The following is a 23,006-nucleotide window of genomic DNA, read 5'->3' on the forward strand; positions in this document are numbered from 1 at the left end:
CCTCCTTATCCATATTTTTGTTGGTGCATTGTAATTACACATCATAGTAAAGTTCAAAGTGATACAAACATACATGCACATAACACTTGATGTATTTCTACATTCCACCTGGCTACCCACCTCCATAATATATATGCATATATCAGTGGTATTAGGAGTGGTACCTTCATAGACTAATATTACTTGATCTGTTTCCTTCCTGAATGTTCACTACCTTTATTCCTCCCATTCTCCTCAAATGAGAAAGCTGTAGCCAAGGAAAAGCATTTGGTCTAGAAAAAAGACCCAGAGTTACACAGAGGTAGAAAAAAGACCCAAGAGTGAAAAATCCTGCCTCTTCTCTCTCAAGGCCATGTCCTTAGAACTAAAGGATTGCCTTTGAATTATTCACAGAAAAGGACTTTCAGAATGAAGTTGTTCCTTCTCCTTCCAGACTCCAGCACACCCTTTTCAGCTCATGTCTCCAGGAAGGAAAATTCCGCTGGCTGTTTTAATGAACTCATACTAGTCCCTAACCACTTTGGTCTAGGCAGATCTCTTCCGGGGGTTAGTTTGTTATTTTTATTATGCATTTTAGAAGTGGATGGTACTATTGATAAAAATAGGAATTACCAGAGGAGCCCAAACCAGGCATTATAAGATGCTGTATGTGCAATGTTGTTGCAAACAGTTCCCCATGAGGGTGAGATGGAGACCCCTGCACATACACATAACTGTATCTCACAATTATTAAATATTGATTCTTCTTAGCAGGGGCCTGGGCCTGATTTAAAATGAAGACAAGTGCATTAACTTGTGCTAATCTAATCTAGACCCATAACAGTGCCCCCTTGGCTGTCTCTACTAACCCTGATTCTCTGACTCACCGTGCTGTTGAGGGCTGACTCCTTTGCTAACCATGTTGACTCCAGGAATGAGCACATGTGATTTTACATCTGAAGTCAGAGAATGTGTGACTACAATATGAGCACTAGAAGCTAATGGCAAAAGAAAGGAAGCCTACATGATGATGAAGGGCAATTACAGGAAATAGATCAGTATCAGTATCTGGAGTAATCATAAACATTTTCTGCTGCTGATATTTGATAGGGCTAGGAAGGGGCAAGGGAGTGGGGAATGATAGAAGGGAAGGCTAGAGATAAGACCAAATATGCAAAAGTCCATAGCATGTGCCTAATAGAACTGGGATTTATTTTGCTGTGTGTCTTTTTAAGCCTTCAGATAGATCACACAAAAAATATAGCCAGCCAGAAAAGAAATAGCCCAAATGTAATTTAAAGGACAGCTTTTTAACCAATACTTCAGCTTGGAGACACCTGTCCTGTATTCCTTGAAGATGCTCAACTGAGAAGGAGTATTAAAGTTGCTGATTTATCTTCAGTAGCACAGACCTATTTTTAATTTATTGCCCAGTGACCGGTTTTTTTGTTTAGCTTTTTCTGTCTTACTCCACACAACCTTCTCAAGGAAAGGAGAACAGCCCTTCGGCCACTGTTTACTTTGATGTCCTAGTACCCTTTAAAGAAACCAAACTCAGATTTCTCAAAAGCAAGAAAATGCTTTCTCTGGATTCACAGAAGAACAGCAGATTCTACTCTGCCCTGTGGTTAACATTAAATATATGTGCACATGCACACACACACACACACACACACACACACACAGTTGTGTGGCTTTTAGACTGTGTGTTAAAGTAACAGTTTTAATCATCCTAGTGTCACAGTTGTGTCATTAAAGTCTTTATCAGAAATATATTTTTTATTACTTTGGAGCCACAGGTAAGAAAATGTGTATAATTCAGTTCAAACATACAAATGGACCATGATTTATGGTATCCCTTCTCTATGCAAAAGTCACTGTTCCATTCTGGGGAGCATCTAGGGAAAGTACAGGAAAGAAGCACATGTTCAGTCCAGCTTTCTTGCATTTTATACACTAGTGGGGGTGTTTTGTGCATATTCTAGCAGTTGCTAAAACGGCTTATGATATCCCCAAATCAAAGTGATTTGAACAAAGATTTTGGAGGATGAAGAAAGAATGCACTAATTTTGGCCAAGAAGTTCATGTATTGGATAAAATGTATTAATTTCTTACTGTGTGCTGGGTACTATTTTAATTGACAGGATAAAAGGGAGCAATGTAAAGCAGTGTCTGGTTTTCCTGGAGGTGAAGTTCTGAGGAGAGGAAAGAGATTACAGATACTAAATGAATTAAAGAGAATTTCAGTAAGTGATGTGTGCCATGCAGTTAGCCAAACCAGAGAATTGAGATGGGATAGGGCTGTTTTAGAGGGCATGGTGTGGAAGGGGTTCCAAGAGTGACATTTAAAATGGGAGGGAACTAGATGGTAAACAGCCATGTGAAGATCTGGGGAAAGATAATTTCAGGAAAAGAAACAGAAATTACAAAGGCCTGATGAAGAACCCAGCTTTGCATCTTTAAGGAATAGAAAGCAGATTGGAGAGCTGGGTGAATCCTGGACAAAATAGTCCAAGATAAAGCCAGAGCCACCCATCAGGGCCCAACTCTGCATCACCTTAGAGAGGAAAGTGTGAAATTTGAGTTTTATGCTACATGCAGTCAGGCATCACTGGAGAATTTTAAGAAGGAGGGACCATAATCTGATTTGTGTTTTTTTGTGGCTATCTTTGTTTAGATATCCACATCTTGATATCTTAATTACTCAAGATGTGATGCAGAGAATGGGATGCCTACTTACATAGTAGAAATGGAAGACCAGAAAAAGATAACAGTAGAATATACCTGAGTAGTAAGAGGGAAGAGAATGATATTAAAAAAAAAAAAAGAGAATGCTATATGGTCAAGAGAAGAATTATTTTTCAAGAAAGCCAACATAATTTAATAACTGAATGTGGAAAGTGAAGTAAATAGCAATCAGGGACAATCCTGTTCCTTTATCCTTAATAATTAGATAGGTAACAGTATGAATAGTCAGGCTGGGGTACAGTAGGAAAAAGGAGATTCTGAGGTAGAGAAAGGAGAAGCCAAGAACTATGTTTAGGACACAGCAAGTATATTAGTCTATTCAGCAATTAAAAAAGAGGATCACTGTCTTCTATTGAGCACCCATTATGTGCTTAGTATTGTTATAATGCTCATTATGTTTAAAAAACAACATTAGATCTCCAGGATTGGCCTATGGACGTGTCATTATTACATCATCTTTATTTTTAAGGGGAAAACTGAGATCCATGTTCACACATATAAAATTGGAAAGATCCATATTTGATATATGAGAGGTAGGGCGGGAGGCATGAATTTGGAAAAGAGAAGCAGTCAAGTGTTGTTAAGTACACAGATGAGATGGGAGAGAGTGTCATAGAAGGGTACTAATGGTCGGGAAGTAGAACACTTCACCACTAAGACTCTGACTTTGACTGGCTAGGAAGAGAACAAGGTCAGTATATTACCAGGCCAATGAAGAAAGGGGAATCAGGGTCAACTCCTAAGAGATTAAATGTTAACAGGGATAGGGAATTAGGCATAAACTTAGGCAAAATATAGTGCTTTGGATTTGGTTACATACAGAGTTTGAGAGAAGTGGTTGCAACTAGAACACTGAGCATACTGTTTGTGAGCCTCTATTCTGTAACATAAACTTTTAAATCACTCATCTAAGTACTTTTTTAGTAATTATTAGTCCATGCCTTTTGCAAATCAGAATGAGAAGTTAAAAATGATTTCAAAAGTATGTGGCTTTATGAATGTGCTTAATACCACTGATCTTAACAGTTAAAATTAAGATGGTAAATTATGCACACATTTTATATATAATTTTACCACAATAAAATTGGCATATGTGTGTGTGTGTGTGTGTGTGTGTGTGTATTATTTATCATATATATGACTGCATTCTATGTGTAGTAGATAAAACAGCCTGAACTCTTGGCTACCATGCTATTTCGTATATTTTCAGATAGACCTTATGTTGATTAATTTATTCAGATAAAGAGAAATATATAAAGATATATGTGTTATTTGGTCATGCATAGTTAGAGAAAAGTATAAAAAAAAGTAAGTTGTAAGTGAAGGAAGGAGGGGTGGCCTGATGTGTGAAACCAGAGACTTTAAACCTTATTCTCTAGGTAAAGAAAAATTTGAGGTTTTGAATTCATTCACTCCTTCACTCTTAATTATCTAGCTTAAATTTATAGAAAGTCAGGAGTGTAGTAAGGTATTTATGTATAGCCAAATGATGAGTAGCACTGCAGACAAGGACAGATGAAAGCAAGAGTCTTATAGACAGAAGAAATAGTATAATCAAGGCATGAAGTCAGGAAAGTAGCAAAGAACATTATGATAAGTTAATCATGGTACAGTGATTCATGTTAAATAGTAGAGACCCTTGAATGACAGATTCTGAGTTTCCATGTTGTATTCTGTGAGAAACTATGAGTAATGAATCTTAAGTGCTCATAAACATCAGCAGGACGACTCCAAGGAAGGGAAAAATGCCACTTGTAGATATTTTTGGTGACTGCGAAGCATAGAAAAAGAGAGAAGTTTACCTAATGCATATGGAGTTTATTCCATAAAGATATCAAAGGACTTGGGTTCTTGGTTTTTGTCAGGCATGAGCCACCCACATCTACTTCCATGTGCCTTTCTCTGAGTTGGACATATTTTTGTATTGAGAAGCCAGGGTCTTTGACGTGCACAAATAAATGAGTGCCAATCAGAGATATGTATCTTTTACAACTCTCAGTAGTAGGGGCAAAACATAAGATCCCTCATTCTTTTGTAACTGACTGATCTCACTTAGTATAATATTCTCTAGTTCTATCCATTTTCTTGCAAATGGCATAATTTTGTTCTTCTTTATGGCTGAGTAGGATTCCATTGTGTGTATATTATAATTCTCTAATCTACTCATCTGTTAATAGACACACAGGTTGGTTCTGTAATTTGACTATTGTGAATTATGCTGCTATAAACATAGATATGCATGCATAATGTTCTGGTTTCAATCCCTTTAGAAATATACCCAGGAGTGGTATAGCTGGTATATGGTAGTTCCATTTCTGGTTTTCTGAGGAACCTCCACACTGATCTCCAAAGCAATTGCCCTATATTCCCTCATATGTGGAAACTAGGGGAAACTTGGCATATAAAAGACTCCGGATAAGCCAGGCATGGTGGCTCAGGCTTGTAATCCCAGCATTCGGGAGGCTGAGACCAGAGGATCGCGGTTCGCAGACAGGCTCAGCTACTTAGTGAGGCCCTCTGCAGCTTTAGTGAGACCCTGTTTCAAAATAAAGAATAAAAAAATAGGGCAGGTGGTATAGCTTGGAGGTCAAATGCCCCTGGGTTCCATCCCCAGACACCCCCCCCCACACACACACACACAAAGACTCTGGATAAAAAAGGAGAAACCGCAATGGAGTGATGTTGAAGGTCTAGGGGTGGGAGATGGGTGGAAAATAAGATTTGATGAGGTAAACACTTCAATTGACACAATTTACATATACAAAAATATGCTAATATCAATATTATATACAGGGGAGGGGAGGGAGTGAGATGGTCGCCAGGGGCAAGCTCATTAAGTGTTTTGTGCATGTATATCTCTATCACTCTGAACTTCATTATGATATATGATTAAAATGCACCAATAAAAGTGAAAAAAGAATGGTAAGAGCCAGGCATGGTGGCACATGCCTGTAACCCCAGCATTTAGGAAGCTGAGACAGGAGGACTGCAATTTGAGGACAGCCTCATCTACTACTTAGTGAGTCCCTTTGCAACTCAATAAGACCCTGTTTAAAAATAAAGAATAAAAAATATGGCTTGGTGTGTCGCTCAGAGGTAAAATGGTAGAATGCCCTTGGGTCCCATCCCCAGTACTGAAAAAAAAAAAATGGTAAGGGCAGATATTGGCATGAATCCCACACAACTGCATTTTCCATAACAAGCCATCAGGTGGCCTCCACCCATGTGTTCCCAGAGAGGAGAATTCCCTTCCTGAACAAAGCTGGGGAGCAGATGGCCTCCTATCAAGATTCATTGACATCTTGATGGGCCTACTTTCACCTGCTGTGAGCTGGTGAGGGAGAAAGAAGAGTTATTGTCAAATTCCCAACTTGCCCTTTTCGATATAAAGTTCACTTGTAATTTTTTTTTTTTTTTTACTTCACTTGCTAATGCATTTTGTTCTCCGGAGTGTGAGAGACCCAGCTTCCTGCCCAGCCTTTAATTAGTTTCTGGATGATGACATCTCCACTGAGAAGCAACTGGTTGCATCCCTCCACTCTCCGGGGGGAGAAAAAAGAATCTAATAAAGACATTCGGTATTTCTAGGTGATGTGTTTGACAAGCTTTGTATTAACAAGAAGTCATGTTGAAACTTTTTTCTTTCCCCAACTGCACTCCCTCTCTCGCTCCAGCACTGTGACATTTCACAGGGGGATTAACAGAGCTGCTGCTCTCACTGAGAACTTGTAACTTAACATGGACAGACCAGAGTCTCTACCCCTCATGCTAAAATAGAAGAAGCTTCATCTTGATCTGTTCACTAACCATGACCTTTACAAGGGATTTAGTGGCAATAAGGACTCATAACAAAAAATCAGTTTAAAGCCAACCGTCAAAGGTAACCTTTGACCACAGTGGGACCAGCTTCAGGCCTTCAGGAGTCAAGGTCTTATAATGGTGTATGTCTTCACTTGCCTATAATAATCCTAAAAGCAATGATCACCAGGAAGTGTAGGCACAACACAAGTTTCCATTCCTGCATAAACAGCAAAAGCATTCTGGTGCTGGAGAAAGGTAAGAGATCCCCTCAGGGCTATCTATTTTCTATGAGTTCAAGCATGCAAGATTTGAGGAGAAAAAGAAAAATTCATGCATTGACTTGCACCATTCTGCATTGCTGGTAAGAACTTTGCCACAGCTTCCCTAGTGCAGTAAGCATAATTCCCCAGTGCATATAGTTTTATAGCTTGTGTTTAAATGCATAGCTACTAGTGCTTTTAGAAAAATTGAAATTAAAGTGTCAATGGCTCCATCAAGAGAGCTCAGAATGTGAATGTGGCACTGTTGCCAGCTAGCAGATTGACAGCCCAGAGATGCAGGTTTCTATAGTGTGGAGAGTGGGGACCACCTGGGGACAGAAGCTCTGATTCTCTCTACTTGGTTGTCCTCCACCTGACCTGCATGTGAAAACCTGGTAGAAATTAATCTTTGATGCCTGAACATCTCTTAGAGGAAGGAGAACATAAGAAGAAAGAATCACAGCCAGAAATCCAAGAGATTATAGTTACCTATGCATACATATTTGCATATTTGTTACTTGTATTATCTCAAGATATGGACGTATGAACTTCATCCTGGGGTACCATAATAACCCAACTCTTATGGAACAACAGTTCTTCTCTTCACAAGGTTCATTTCTGATTGTAAGCTAAAACATCCAATAGATAATTTCACTAATATTTTCCTGAGTTTGGAGAAAAATAACCTCCATTGAAAATAAAGTGATATTGTAGGAAGTATAGTTTAATAACTGAAATAGTTCTAGGGTCTCTCTAGCTGAGACTGGAGCTGCCAGGGGCCAGTTCTCCAAGCCTACTGGGATTTTTTTCCCCCATTCCTATTACACTCTTTTGGACTTTATGCAAAAAATCCTTCTAAAGGAGAGAAATGACTGATGAAGACTGGGGTAGAATAACAGAGGAAGGGAGTCATCATTGCATAGTGCACTTGAACTGCTCATCCGGGCTTTGTGGTCCTTGGTTGTCATCCGGCTTTAGGAAGAGAGAGCCATATGATGCCAGTTGCCAAGAGTGCAAAAGAAACAGCTTAAAGAGGCCTCACAGTGTAGCTTCAAAGGACATAGCAGGACTATGAGTGTATGAGGAACTATGAGGAACTATGAGGATAATAGCTATGAGGAACTATGGGGATAATAAACTCCTGGGGAGGAGAAATTAGAAACAGAAGGGATGAGAAATGTCTTCCCATCCCCTCTCTCTGAGATACATGCAAAGAAACCACGGAGGTCAAAAGATGTTGCTAGGTGGTATAAAGAAATCCTGGTCAGCAACTCAGGGTTGGTTTTTTCAGCAAACAGTTATGTTGTTTACCACTAATTGATTGAACTCCACATTATCTTGATCACAATAGCATTCATTTGCAGCATGATTAGCAATTCACTAAGTGCTTTCAATTATACCTACATATTTCATTTGATCTCAAAAACCCCCGCAGGAAGAGCTTGAGTCTGACATTGGCCACTTTCTACTTCAGTGGTTTTGAGCACATCATTAGCTATTTAAAGCTTCAGTGTTCTGGATCAAATGGGAAAATATATGGGAAGCATTTAGCCCTTATTAGGTGTTCAACAAATATTAGCTTTCTTCCAGGAGGAATAATAAGAAAAGCATAATATTTCCCTGCTTTTTTCCTTTCCTCATAAAATCATGTTATGAATTAGGTTAATTAATTTCCTCCTCAGTGCAGAATCATTTGAATTTTAAGGTTTTTGATTTGTGAAAATTTGACTATTAGTTTTAGGGGCACTGGATTAGAGACTGCAACTTCTCTGACTACCCACATGATGAACTTGGGTTAGTTATGTAATCTTTCTCAGCTTCAGTTTCCTTCTGGCATTGCTCTGAGGATTTGCAAGGAATAATCAAATGCTAAAAATTCCAGAGTGCTCATCATAGAAGACGTTCAGTGACCATGCACATGCTGCCCCGTCTCTCTTCCCCTCCTCAACCAGTTACTAAGGAGCTGGACATTTTGAAAATGGTGGTGGAAAGCAAGGAAGCTACTCATGTACATTCAACTCCAAACATTTATCATTTTACAGAAAGCTGGAAAACAGCCAGTCCTGCCTGGATGGCAGGTCTCTGTCATGATTAGTAATCCTTCTCTGATGTTCTCACAAGAAACAATTGATGGAGAGACACTTCTTAGCAATTTCTAAGTTGGTGCTCAATTTAATGGAGCACTTATAGTTACAGGTAGGGGCTGTGAAATTCAATTTACACGAATATGCTCAGAGGCAGGGAAGCATGGAGTGATGAATGAATGGTGTTTACTTTATTATTCTATGTCTCCATCAGGAATGGCTAAACTGGGTCAGAGAGCAGAGCTCATAAAAACTTCCTTCACATTTCAGTTGATCCTGAAAGGAACAAATTTCTAACTTCAGAACCAGTGGTTTATGACTAATCCTGAATAAATCACTAGATTTTTCTCCTAGGGCTTTATGATTTTTTTCAGCAAACATGAATGGTTTAACATGGAGAAGGAAGAAGAATGGGAGAGAGGGAGTGATGGAAAGAAAGAAGAATGAAGGAGGAAGGGGGAGAGAGAATATGAATAAATAAAACATAATAAATGACAAATATGTCCTGGTAAAAAAATAACAACTTACCTGAGGCTGTATCATTAAGGAGCTTTCCTCATTTTCAGGTTCTCATTTGAGCTTCTCAATGTCTGTAATCTGACCTTCCTTTTCCAAAAAGACTACCCAAGCACTTTCTTGGCAGGAGACCAATGTCCTATTGCTCATCTCAGGCTAGCTCCTGTGTTCTCACTTCAAGATGTTCTTAGCAGGCATGGTTTTGCACACCTGTAGGAGAATTGTAGGTTATAGGCCAGCTTTAGTGACTTTGTGGGACCCTTAGTAACTTAGCAAGCGGCCAATGTCAAACTCAGCAATAAAAAATAAAAAGAGCTGGGTGTAGCTTGGAGTTAAAATGCCCCTGGGTTTAATTCCCAGTTTGGTAAAAAGAAGGGAAAAAAAGATAATTTCAGAACTATTAGCACATCTGAAGTAGTAGTTAGCATCTGCTTATGGCACACATTTTTAGTAACACAGATAAATCACATTTGAATAAGACTTTATGTTTTTAAAATGTGAATTTTCACATTTGTATCTGATCCACAGGATATCTATTTTGAGGAAGCAAAAAAGGGTATTAAGATAATAATATAATAAGAGTGTTAAATAATTTATATAAGTTTATGCAGTTAAAAATTTAGGAGACTAGATTTAATATCCAGTCCCCTGACATCAACCTCAGAGTTCTTTTTAATAAAAAAATACTTCACATATCTTACTGTACTAGAATGTACATTGTATCATGCAAATAGTATTATAAGAGGGAAATAAGGAAGACTGGGGAGAAGTAAGGAAGAGACAAGTGAACTGCTGACTATTCTTTTTGGTAAAATTAGGTCAAATGCATACCTCAATCAGTGGGTGCACTGGTGAGCTTAATCAATAACTTCTCTGTCATCATATAGATAAAATCTCATGAGTAACTGGATAAAGGAATCAGTCACATATTAAAGCTGCTCTGAGGACCACAGTTCTCTGGTTCAGTGCACATTGAAGAAAGATGGGTGGTAGGATGATGAGTAGGGTGTGCTAATGATGGGATATGTATGCAAATGTGGAAACCTCCAAAAATATATATTCACTCTTGAGGTATAAAATAATATCACATAGTTAGCAATGAGCAGAGCTCTTTTTGGTAAATATTGAGTAGGCATACAGATGCTCCCATGAAGATGCAGATGTGTGTTTTACTGGACTGAGCTCTTTGTAAAGAACACATGGCTAAGATCGCCCATAACCTACCTTCTGTTGCTACTTTTGCCCTTGAGCAAATTAATAAAATATCACTGACCATTAGTTTCTTCATCTGTCAATAGAAATAATAATAGAACTTTCCCATAGGATTCTGATAATACTATCCAGGAATGAACTCAAGCTTCTTGTCAATTGTCTACTGCACAGGAGATTTTTACAATGGATAGGTGTCCACAAATACAAAGGTGTTACGATTTTTTTTTTGTTATCCATTTACATAGGATTTTAAGTGCATTTGTTATTTTTCTCACCCATATAATCTTTTGCTAAATAAAGCAGAACACTATGATTTTTGTCAAATTGAACAAATTTCTAGATCACCATATCAGAAGTTTAATCAGGCCAACCAGGGAAATTGATTATTTTGGAAATATCTACTCCTGTACCATGCATGGTGTTGCATACTTGTAATCCCCACGCTTGGGAGGCGGAGACAGGAGGATCCTGCAGGTTTGAAACCAGCCACACTGGCTTAAGAGACCCTGTTTACAAATATAAATGTATAAAAAATAGGTCTGGGAGTGTAGCCCGGAAGTAGAAGGGTTTCCAGGAACCCTAGTACCACCAATAAATAAAGAAAGAAATAAAGAAAGAAATAAAGAAAGAAATAAAGAAATATCTACTCCTGGGTTTGTAAGGAAAAAATAGTAAAGATAATGTATATAAAACACAAAACCTAAGCCAGGAATGGCAGCGCATACTTGTAATCCCAGCATTTGTGAGGCTGAGACAGAGGATCACAGGTTCTCAGACAACCTCAACTACTTAGGCCCTCTGCAACTCAGCGAGACCCTGTTTCAAACTAAAGAATAAAAAATAGGGCTGGGGTGTAGTACGGAGGTAGAATGCCCCTGGATTCCATCCCCAGTGCTGATAAATAAATAAATAAATAAATAAATAAATAAATAAATAAATAATACATACACACATACAAAATCTATTATACATCAAGTATTTAATAAATGGCAATTATCAATATTGTTATTTACTCTGGCAGTTTTGGGGGGCTATTTAAAGATCTTTAGGCTATTTGGTCATCTCCGTTTATTCACATCTGCAAACAGCCTTGTCAAAACAGCCATTCATTCATTTAAAAAATATTTGCAGAACACAGTATTTGCACACATATTGGTATGTACCAAATAGTTCTGTGAACAAGACAACCAGTGGCACTCATATTTTATTTAGGAAAGTCAATAATCAAGCAACAAGCAAGGTAGAATGTGGAGTTAGAAAAAATGGCCAACGGAGTGAAGGTTTAAAGATGAGACAGATCCAATCAGATGAAGGCTGAGAGGAGGGCAGGACCCTCTGAGCCAAGGAGAAGCTGGAGGTATTTCAGGATGAAAGGAGGCTAGCAGCCTGAGAACAGAATCACTAGGAAATGTGTGGGAGGAGGCATACGGTTTGTGAAGGACCATCAAGGCTGTGGAAGGAATACTCCATGGCTAATTCATCATTTGGTTGAGAAATGATAAGAGAAGGAAACTCCCATTCAAGTATGTTGTGCCACTCCATCCCTACATATCTCAGCTTTGCAATAGGCTTTGCTTGGATCCACAGTGGCCCATATAAAAAGGTGCATTAATATGCATACCAGCACATGACTGGGTGCCTCTTTAAGAGCTTTCTGATGTGCTAGGTTGCATAGTCAGCACCAGGCTTCTGCCATAGGCCTGAGTATCTCAGTGTGAGGTCTTCAGACCAGGAAGGTCAAGGGAGGGCACTCCAGGGTTTTTCTTTGAATTCTGTAAAAAACAAAGGTTTTAGGCCTTAACAGCAAACCCGCCCATGCTGTGAAAACTGTCCTGACAACATGTGAGCATCTCAGATCAGCACTACCCAGCAGAAGCAGAAGAAGTGATTCTGGCAGCAGTGGAAGCCATCTGGGATATGTAGATCTGTATGTGTCATGTGGAGTAACCTGGTCCAAGCAGTTTGTGTGCATTCTCAGCCCCACAGGACTGTGCAGTGCTTAATAAAGCATCCTAATTTGGATTTAATAGGATATCTACTGTGTGCTAAAAACAGCAAATTGATATTTATTAATGACATAATTATTAATACTCAACACCTGGGCAGTGGAAGCTAAACCAAGAGTGAGGAAGTTTCTCATAATATCGTTTTAATAATTATCTTATTTAATGATTTACACATTTGAATTAAAATTCAATAATAGCCAGATTAAACCTCAACATAATGTATCGCATGTGGAAATGTATCCAAAGAGTATGGCTCTTTTGGCTTCTGTCCTTCTTTCTATAAATATATCCTAAGAATTTTTTGGTCTTTCTGCTTCTGGAATTTGTATGTTTTCTAGATGCAGACCTCAAAACCCAGCAGATGTCAAATACATGCATATGAAATAAGCCAATGACCTTTTCAAATAAACCATCAACACTTAGCAGATTTAATTTGTGGCTCCAGTTCTCACCCTTCTGCAGTTTTAGCTTTCATTTGTTTTCTCAGCTGGGGTCTTACCCCAGATCTTTGATCATTTATTTCTAATAATAACTGGATATTTCTGCTTATAAGTCCCCCATCATTTCACCATCAGCATGTTTATAATAGAATTAATCAAGCTAATGTTCTCTCCAAAAGTATTTTCTCTTATAACATCCAGGAATCTGCTGGTGTAGCCATCCACCTGCTGCTGAATAGAATGGTTTCCCCCCTGACTCAGTATCCCTATGCTTCTTCCAGGCAGTTATTAAGTACCCATGCATGTTCCTTGGCACTGCTCTGAAAGCCATCCTTTTCTTTCCATCTTTACTGAGCCAACAGTTTAATCTGGGCTTTGAACATCACTCATACAGATAGATTTCTCTGACTCCAATTTCTCTCTGCTCCACTCCATTTGACACATGGTTAACAGATTCTTCTTCTTAAAATAAATTTTAGAAAATCATGGCATTTCCTTTAAAAATTTTAAACACTTGCAATAACCTATAGGATAGAGTTAAATCCAAGACCTCAGCCCTTCAGGCTGTTCCACAATCTGGCTCTACTTTACCGTATTGATCTTATATTCCATTTTTCATTGATTAGTATAAGATTTATTGACTGTCTTTTCTGCATTGATACTGCAAATGTGCCTTTGCCAACCACATACAATATTAAAACTCATTTATTGAGCACTTCACATTGCCAGGAACTGCTGTCAGGGCGTTTCATAAACTTACTTCTTAAATCCTCAAAAGAACCTTTTGAGCTCCATAAGTCTATGGAATAATTAGTTCCATTTTGTAGATGAGGAAGTTGAGGTCTCAAGAAGTGAAGGAACTTGGGCAAGAGCACCCAGCTGGAACCTGGAGAGCCAAGAAGATTTCAACCTCTGCTCTAGACTGCCTTTTGTAGCAAGTAGACTGCATCTTCATGTATGTCATGGGTTTCTACCTCCCCATCTGTACCAGAAGAATCTGTCCCATTTGAAACAGCTTTATTTTCTTTTGTGTAAATGATATTTAGTTATTGTTGATATCCAAAAATATATGCTAATCCGAAATGAAGCAATCTACACTTTTCCATTTATTATAGTCCTCCCTCTTGCTAGCTCTGATTGAATCACACATATTTTCTGATCCATTTTACTTTTCTACCCAATTATCTGCAATGCTGATATGCATTGTTTCCTGACTCTAAGTTCATGGAGGGACAAGTGAACTGGCATATATCTACAGGACACTAATATACCTAACACACAATTGTGTTTACAGTATGTATCCACAAAATGTTTCTGGAATGACTATTAGCTCAACCTCCAAAGAAAGCTTCTTCTATTAATAACTATGCCTCGGTACAGTCTTACTAATAGTACTTTCCTCCTGCTATCTCTTTTACCTAGAATGTCTTTTCTCTTCCCCTCCCTAGCCTTAGTTAACTTTTACTTATCTTCTAAGGTTTAACATAGTTGTCATGTATCTAAGAAGTTTCCCATCACATCCATCTCCAGGTGGGTTTGGATGTCTGTCTTCTGTGTTTCCATGATATATGATTCATCCTTCTGTGTCACAATATATTACAGAGTTAGACTTCTGTGTCTCTTTTTACTTCTGTAGTCTGTGGTCCTGGAGACCAAGGACTATGTCTTATTTAGGTAATACCCCAATTGCTTAACACAATGCTGGTGTATGGAAAATTATACATTCTTATATTTGACAAATGAATGAATGAAAGTAAGTAAAGCAATCCTAATATGTTTATAACAGACTATATGTTCAAAAGACATAGAATGTATCCATGGAAACTATAAAAATACAAGTAGTATAAGTAGCCTTATCTCATATTTAGCCAAAAGTTCCTTTATGAGCACTAATTAGCTAAAACTATGGTGTATCATTATAAGTTTAATTACTACTGTTGCTGCTGGGAATCGAACCCAGGGCCTTGTTCATGCCAAGCAAGTGTTCTACCACTTTGAATACTGAAAATACCACCTAGAGAAGTATATTTTCAAACCCCTAATATCCTATGCCCTAAAAAAAATTTATTTCTGATGATTGTGGTTACACCTCTGGTTAAAACACCCCAGCTGTACACCACAAACAGATTGCTTTTCAAATTTGCCCAGGCCAACTGTCTTCTTCAAGCCCTACTCTTAGGCAGAACTGAAAGGGTAACAAGCATTTCTCTAACTTATACTTCATGAGTTGGATACTTTCCAATTGCTAGTGGGGTGGGTAAGACAATTCTAGATTCTTCTTCCAAGCATGAGGTGTGATTGTCTTATTTAATATACTTACTGTGCTGACAGCTCTGGCCCAATCCACCTTCTGTCCTACTTGGGGACTCTTCATTGTTCTCTAGTGTATGATTAGCAGATTAGCTATCATGTAAGAAGCCAGGAAAATGAACTCCCAGTAAGCCCTTCCAAAGCAAGAGTAATTCATTACCCAGCCTGATTTCCACTTAAAATGTACTTTAAGCACACTTCCAACTACAAACCCTAAATCACCCTGTGTTCACAAAGTCCATCATTTTTTATTTTATTGCATGGCGTTGTCCTGACATAATCCCTTGCAGAGCATCTCGGAGTGCTTTACAGATCAATAAATTACTTACCTGCACAGTTGAAGCAATGTCTACAAGGCCAGCAGAGACATTCTTCAGGCAATCTATCCTCCAGGAAGCAAGCAAGGCTGTGTGGGTGCCAAGAATTGGCAGGAACAGGGACCAGGAAAAAGTCTGGGCTAGCTGAACAGTGCCTGAGAAGGAATACACTAGTAGTTGAAGCTTTGCAGATAAAATTGCATCCATGTTTTTTTATTTCTACAAGATCAGTTTAAACTATTCTAGAACTAAAAGAACTTAAAAAATGTGTGTCCATTGAGATGTTGGCAAATTAAACACTCAGTCATTAATTCATCAGCTACCTTTCCATTTTGAATGGTTCAATCTAGCTTTTAAAATGATATAATCATAAATGGCAGTTCCATGTCTTTGTATGTGCATGCTTATCGTATTGGGATTGAACCCAGGGACATTCTACCTCACAGCTACACTCTCAAGCTTCTTAATATTATTTTTTAAATTTTGAATCAGGGTATCACCAAGTTGCTGAAGGTCTGCTAAATTGCTGAAGCTGACCTCAAACCTATGATCCTCCTGTCTCAGTCTCCCAAGTACTGGGATTATAGGTGTGAGCTACATGCCCAGATGTGATTTGTATCCTAAAAATTTCAGATTATAGAGCCAAGAGTCCCTCTTCAACCCTAACCACACCCACTCTCCATTACTTCTGGCACATCAAATACCTGTGAATATCGAGGTATATGTACACACACACACACACACACACACACACACACACACTGCCTCTTTATCTACTGTTCAGATGTTCGATGTGTACTTAAGTCTAAAAATTATTGACACTTTATGAAAAGCTCAAGACAAAATACTAAATTAAAAATCACATTAAGCCGGGCGTGGTGGCGCACGCTTGTAATCCCCGCGCTTGGTAGGCGGAGACAGGAGGATCGCGCAGGTTCGAAGCCAGCCGTGCTGGCATAAGAGACCCTGTTTCAAAAATATAAAATAGGTCTGGGAGTGTAGCCCGGAGGAAGAAGGGCTTCCAGGAACCCCAGTACCACCAAAAAAAAAATCATATTAAGAAAATTATAGGAAGTAATCGGCATACAAGAGTGTCTCAGTCAACATTCTCACTGTCCTAATCTCCAAAGCCTGATCACTTAACTTAGAGGAAGAAAGTTGTAATGCCTACAGTTTTCTGTAGTTCTTGGGGTTCCATCCAAGTGAAGCCAAGGTCTGAAGCTCAGGGCCTACTGCCCAAAATAGAGAGAAAGGGAATAGAGCACAGGGGCTTTTTTTCTCATATCACAGAAGCTTGAAACGAAAGAGCAAGCAAACAAGGGTATTCAAAGACAGGAGCACAGTCCCCAAAGCCACACCTCCAGGGATTCATCTTCTCCAGCCACACCCCACAGGCCCAGTTTATCACCCTGATAAATTCATTGTAAGGTCATTCAGATTACAACCCCCTTGAATGAACCACATTAACTCTGGATATGAATACATGAGCTCTGTATGGGGTATTCTGTATCTGGACATACAAAGAGGGACTCTAGATAATAGAAGGGAAATACTAGTTGAGTGATGGATGAGGTCTAGGCAAGGCTGATGATATGGGGGAGAGATAATTAATAGAGGAAACACTCCCATTGACAGTATCCACATATGTGAAATTATTAATATCAATCTAAATATCATGTATGAGGAAAGGGAGGGAGTAGGGAGGGAACCAGGGGGGAAGCTCACCAATGATGCATTCAGGTATGAACTACATTCATTTTGAACTACATGCATTCATTTTGAACTATATGAAGTGAGACCATAATGGACCAATAAAGGTATATTTAAATAAATAAAGCCTAGCTCAGAAAAAAAGAAAATTAAATGAGTAAGACTCTTACATAATATTGTATATCCAGCTAACTTAAAGCATAGAAAGCTAAAATAAATATAAGAGGGTTCCCTTTAGCCATAAAGGAGATATTGCAATTCTATAGGATTCCAGGAAAAAGAGGCCAAATATTGGTGATTCCCTGGAAGACTGTATTGAAAGGGTAGTGATTCAAACAGCCCAGGAACAAATTCTAAAAGATACAATCAACGAAGTGTATGAGCACTAACCTCAGCAGCCAAGATCTGGAGATCAGGAAATAAAGTTGCAGCACATGTTTATGAACCATGAGTGCTCCCATATGGGTTGAGTGTAGAACACTGAATGCAAGAAAGTGATGGAGGAAGGACAGGAAAAGGGCTAGTTAAAGACATCTTTGTCAAACCCCCTTTTCTTTTTTTTTTTTTTTTTGGTGGCACTGGAATTCCTGGAAGCCCTTCTACTTCCGGGCTACACTCACAGACCTATTTTTACATTTTTTTATTTGGAAACAGGGTCTCTAAAGCCAGCAAGGCTGGCTCCGAAACAGCGGGATCTTCCTGTCCCTGCCTCCCATGCAAGGGGATTACAAGCGTGCGCCACCATGCCCGGCTACCCTCTTTTCTTAAAGGAAAACTTCTAACACAAGTAGGAATGAATGAATATGGTCCAACTAGAGGAAGGACCACTATTGAGATTTCTAGAGCAATTTTATTCTGCTGAGCATGTGGCTTCCAATCTTGGAACAAGGAATAAAATCATTCTGCATCTTCTTTGAGCTCTCCAGAAGACCAGTCACATTGGGTCCTGGGAGTTTCATGTGCCCTGGTTTTCAAAGAGTACTGATGCTGAGGAACACTTATTCAAGGAATGAGAATAGCATGAAGAAATGTAAGATAACTGGAGGAAAGATCACTTAATTTGCTAAGAACTAAAGTTCTTAGTTGCCAATTTTGGTAGGACTAAAAGAGTATATGCTAATAACCCAGCTCTCAGCTTTTAGAAACATGAAACAGTTTGGGAAGGTGGTTTCCTTGAATAACCATTATAATTAAATCCTGTAAATATTTGCTGAGTTTTTACCTTTCATGTAAATACAAAGAAAACCTGATGCTGGCTGTCAAAAGCTCATGGTCTAGTGGGTGAGTGGTACTAAGCAAATAGCTATAACAGTGGGATAAGTGTCTACAATGGGCATTTGGGGGCTCAGTAAATGACACTCTGACTTTATCCACTTGAGTCATAAGACAGTTGACAGATTAGACAAATGAGTAGTCACACGGAGAACCAAATATCACATTGCCTAGTGGTAAAATTGATGCTACAGAGTAAGTCTCACGTGTGGAACAATGATGACTTTCAAGGACTGGGCCCCAGAATGAGACAAGTGTGTACATCTAGTGCTTGGCTGGGCTTCAGGACTTAGCTTGTTTCTGTGTAGATCTTCTGCAAAACAAGCAAAAGGAGGAGCATAGCAGCATGTAGGCTTCTCAAGGGATAACTGACTATAAAACAAACATTGAGGGTGTGGGAGTTCTACCTCCAAACTTACAGTCTCCTTCTTTGGGAAAAATAATTTAGGAGAAAGAGAGAGATACTAAATGAGTTTTGAATAACTGATGTTATTTTCAGGTATTCCTAAGGTGTGTATAATATGTCCTAGGAACATAGGTGAAGAATAATCACTGAATTTGAGTTATTAAGGAAGGCAGAGACATGTAGGGATAGTGAAGGCTGCACCAACCAAAGTTGCACTTGAATTGGACCTCAAAAGATAACTAGGAGTTTTCCAGGAAAAATATAAGGAATGATGTAGATCCACATTCATTATGATCAAAAAGAGAATGATGTGTTGGGGATAAGAAGTGATTAAGTAGAGCTGGGATCACTGGAGATGGTAGTGGAATTACAGGTTAATGTTTGACCCCAAAGGGCTTAGTGTGCTTGAATAAGGAGCCTGGTTCTGGTTGGGCAGGCAATAGCAGCCATTTCAGATGTTTAGGCAGAGATGAGCTATGATCAGAATTGCATCATATAAAGACGCCTCTGAATTCAGTGAGAAGAATGACTGGTGGATCAGTGCTGGAGGTGGGTGGGGTGAGAGAGGAGACAGGAGGGAGGTGTAGGCTAGCAAAGTACTTATTGCAGTATTGCAGTGGAATTTATTCTCATTCAGACTCTCTGGTTTCATGTTTGAATAGGAGGAAATGTATGCTAAATTTAAGGTAAGATGTTTTTCATGTTTATGGTAATTTCTCTAATTTCTCATCACTTGTAACTGTGGTTTATGTATTTAAATCCCTGGGCTATTCTGTCAACTGCCATTTTAAGACAACAAAGAGATGCATCAGCAGGATCTTTATTTTCTTTTTCCCTGTTTTGTCTCCACAGTATCTCCCAAAATTGTAGAGATTTCTTCAGACATCTCCATTAACGAAGGAAACAATATCAGCCTCACCTGCATAGCCACAGGTAGACCAGAGCCTACAGTTACCTGGAGGCACATCTCCCCCAAAGGTAAGAGCATCAGCCTGGTGCATCATGTCATGAGAAGACATGAGAAATGTACTGGCTACAAAGAGGAGGTTATGGTACTGATTACTAAGGCCAAGAACTTCTGTGTATCTGGTAGCCTGATAATAGTACAATCATGGCTGTGTATAGAATTTTTGTGTTTTCTACAAGATAGTCATTATTTTAAAAATCATACATAAGCATCCCTCTAATCCTTTGGAAAATAATTCCATTTGTTTCTGGGTGAAAGAGTGGTTCAAATATTCTGGGTGAGTAAAATTTATGTCAGGTTTGATCTGCTTTGGAGGTATGTTCGGCTGGTTGTTTTGAGAGAAAGGAAATATAAACATAATGAAGAAAGAGAAGTTTTAATGGACATATTCCTAAAAGACAAGTTTCCTAGTCTGTGCCTTTTTAGCATTGCCAAAAAATCTAGTCATTAGTTGTTTTTGTGGTTTTGTTGTTGTTTTACTCTGATTGATTCTAGACAACAAATATAACTTAATGTGTGGCTATATTGAAACATTTGTCTAAATGTTCAGATGTTATACAGAACATTTGTGCTTTCATGAATTGAATATAACAAACCTTTAGAATTTAAGACAAGATGTCATTCATCATTAAGCTACCTTTTATTTGAGAGCAAGGAACATGAAATTATCTCATTAATTCTTAAATGCTTGAGTGTTGCAATTGCCCAGACTCTGTTCTAGGCACTAGAGGATTTAGCAATAACCAAACCAGACAAGTTTCTGGTGTCATGCACTCACTTTTTTTGTGATAAATGATTAAAAAGAAGTATACAGTATAACAGGCACTGAATAGGGTAAAAAGAGAGAGAAGTATACACTGACAGCATAGTAGGAGTTTGGTCAAGGATTGCCTTTGAAAGGGGCTGTCTACAGAAAAACACAAACATGTCCTTCATTCTGTTGCTTACCACTCAATCATAAAAAAATGTGTGTATATGCATATATGTGTGTGTGTTTGTGTGTGTGTGTGTGTGTGTGTGTGTGTGTGTGTGTGTGTGTATGGATGCATGGATGGATGAAGTTATATATAGTACAAGTTCAAGAGTTCTTTCTTTCTCTTTCTTTCTCTCTCTTTCTTTCTTTCTTTCTTTCTTTCTTTCTTTCTTTCTTTCTTTCTTTCTTTCTGGTGGTACTGGGGGTGGAACCCAGAGGCTTTCTACCTCTGAGATATACTCTCAGACCTATTTTACATTTTATTTGGAAACAGGGTCTCACTAATTTGCTAAGAGCCTCACCAAGTAGCTGAGACCGGCTTTAAACCTGTGCTATCATTCTGTCTCAGCCTCCCAAGCACAGGGATGACAAGCACGAGCCCCCACGCCCAGCCAGGATCAAGAGTTCTAAAGACACCATAGTAGAGGTTATTTGTTTATTGTAGGTTGGGTGCCCCAAAAGTGGACTTTGAGGAGGTAATTGATTTGAAACAAACATCTTATAGTTGATTATGGTGCTATATGCCTGTAATCTCAGCATTTTGGAAGCTGAAACAGGATGATTTCAGTTTTCAGGCCAACCTCAGCAACTTAGTAAGATCTTGTTTCAAAATAAAGAATAAATAGGACTAGGGTTTATAGATTGGAGGTAGAATTCTCCTGGTTTTAATACCTAGTACAAAATAAGCATAAAAAGAAGCACCTTAGAAGGTAGTCTGGAGATCAACTCATGTGGAAGGGAAGAGGGAAAGCAAGGTTGGGCAGAGTGAGAAGTTCAGCTTGAGGGAGCCCAGTAGAACATCTCAGCTGACCCTATGGGAGGTTCTGAAGCCTGGATGATCTTATAGAAACATTTTTTATTGTGATTATGAAACTGACCTTTTAGATCAACAAATAGTCATATGCAGACGTTTGGCTGTTCTTAAAAGGTGGGCAGTGCATCACAGAGTCCACTATACTTGACATTAAAAAAGAGTAGGACCACAAGGGTCCCCAAATACTGAATTCTATATCTCTGATTGTTACCATAGTAGATATTCTCAGAGAAGGTGTGAAATGTTTAGTTGTGTTCATTTTGAATTCCTGCAGGTTGTTCTATTGGCTCAAAATCTGGGAGGAGACCTCACTGGTGCATGAAATCATTAGTGATGGAGAATGGTCAGGGCATTTATGGAGGAGGGATCATCCAAATGGACAGGTGCTCTCAGTCGATGGTGTTTGTCATTTATTACAGTTTAATGCCAAGTCCCTGGTGCTACTGGATACTGAGGCAGTCTGTGCTTTTTGAATCTTCAAAACATTTATCATTGGGGTAGAATTCATTTGCCTCATGATAAAAGACTCTCTCCTTTTTTATGTCTTTTTCAGTCTCTCTTCTTTTTCCAGTCAGTTCTGTGTTCTTGTTTGATATCCCCCTCCCCATTCTCTTCTATGCATCTCCTTTTTACTTGCCCTGTTTTGCTTATGTTATCTCTATATATATTTTGGTTCTATACTTTACTTTCCCAGCCTTCTAAATGTTTTCACTTTAATTTTGTTTCTTTCCATATTTCCTCCATTTTTCTCTCCCTCTCTTCCACCTCCTCCTCCTCTCTTCCCAGCTGTTACCCATTTTCTCCCCTCAGTGGTGATGCTGAGCCTCTCTTTCTTTTGTTTTACTGATGTCCGTGCTGCTGTGCCTTGGAGTCTATTTCTCCTCCTGTTGTGGCTATTGAGCTGAATCACTTTCCTAGGGAACTTTCACCTGAGTCCAGACCAGATGTTGCCATTTTATTGAGGTTTTAGCTGCTATGGAAACCGAAGATGGATCAGGGAAAAGAGCCAGATGATCAGAATCTACCTGCAGATTAGAGTAATTTAGATGAACAGCTTTGTCCAGATTCTGGACCCAGATTAGTTATCCCAGATTCAATCTGATGAGACACGCTAAGCAATAACTAATCACCTTGAAGCTCACCAGGGTGCCCTGTTCCTGGTGAGTGATTATTTAGAGATCAGAGATGTCA

The 23,006-nt window shown here is 38.8% G+C and overlaps 1 protein-coding gene across 6 annotated transcripts in view; it reads left to right on the plus strand.

The window, feature by feature from the left end:
• The window catches only part of NTM (neurotrimin), a gene marked incomplete at both ends in the record, with an annotated part of 1,054,156 nt that overhangs the window by 895,943 nt on the left and 135,207 nt on the right, over window positions 1-23,006 (plus strand). For all 6 annotated transcript variants that reach the window (XM_080696432.1, XM_080696433.1, XM_080696434.1 and 3 more), the window contains one exon: window positions 19,914-20,039. In XM_080696432.1, coding sequence (XP_080552558.1) covers window positions 19,914-20,039 — 126 coding nt within the window. The remainder of the gene's footprint in view (window positions 1-19,913; window positions 20,040-23,006) is intronic.

The sequence above is a fragment of the Muscardinus avellanarius genome (assembly GCF_963383645.1).
Source record: "Muscardinus avellanarius genome assembly, chromosome: 1".
In the NCBI taxonomy this organism is placed as follows: Eukaryota; Metazoa; Chordata; class Mammalia; order Rodentia; family Gliridae; genus Muscardinus; species Muscardinus avellanarius.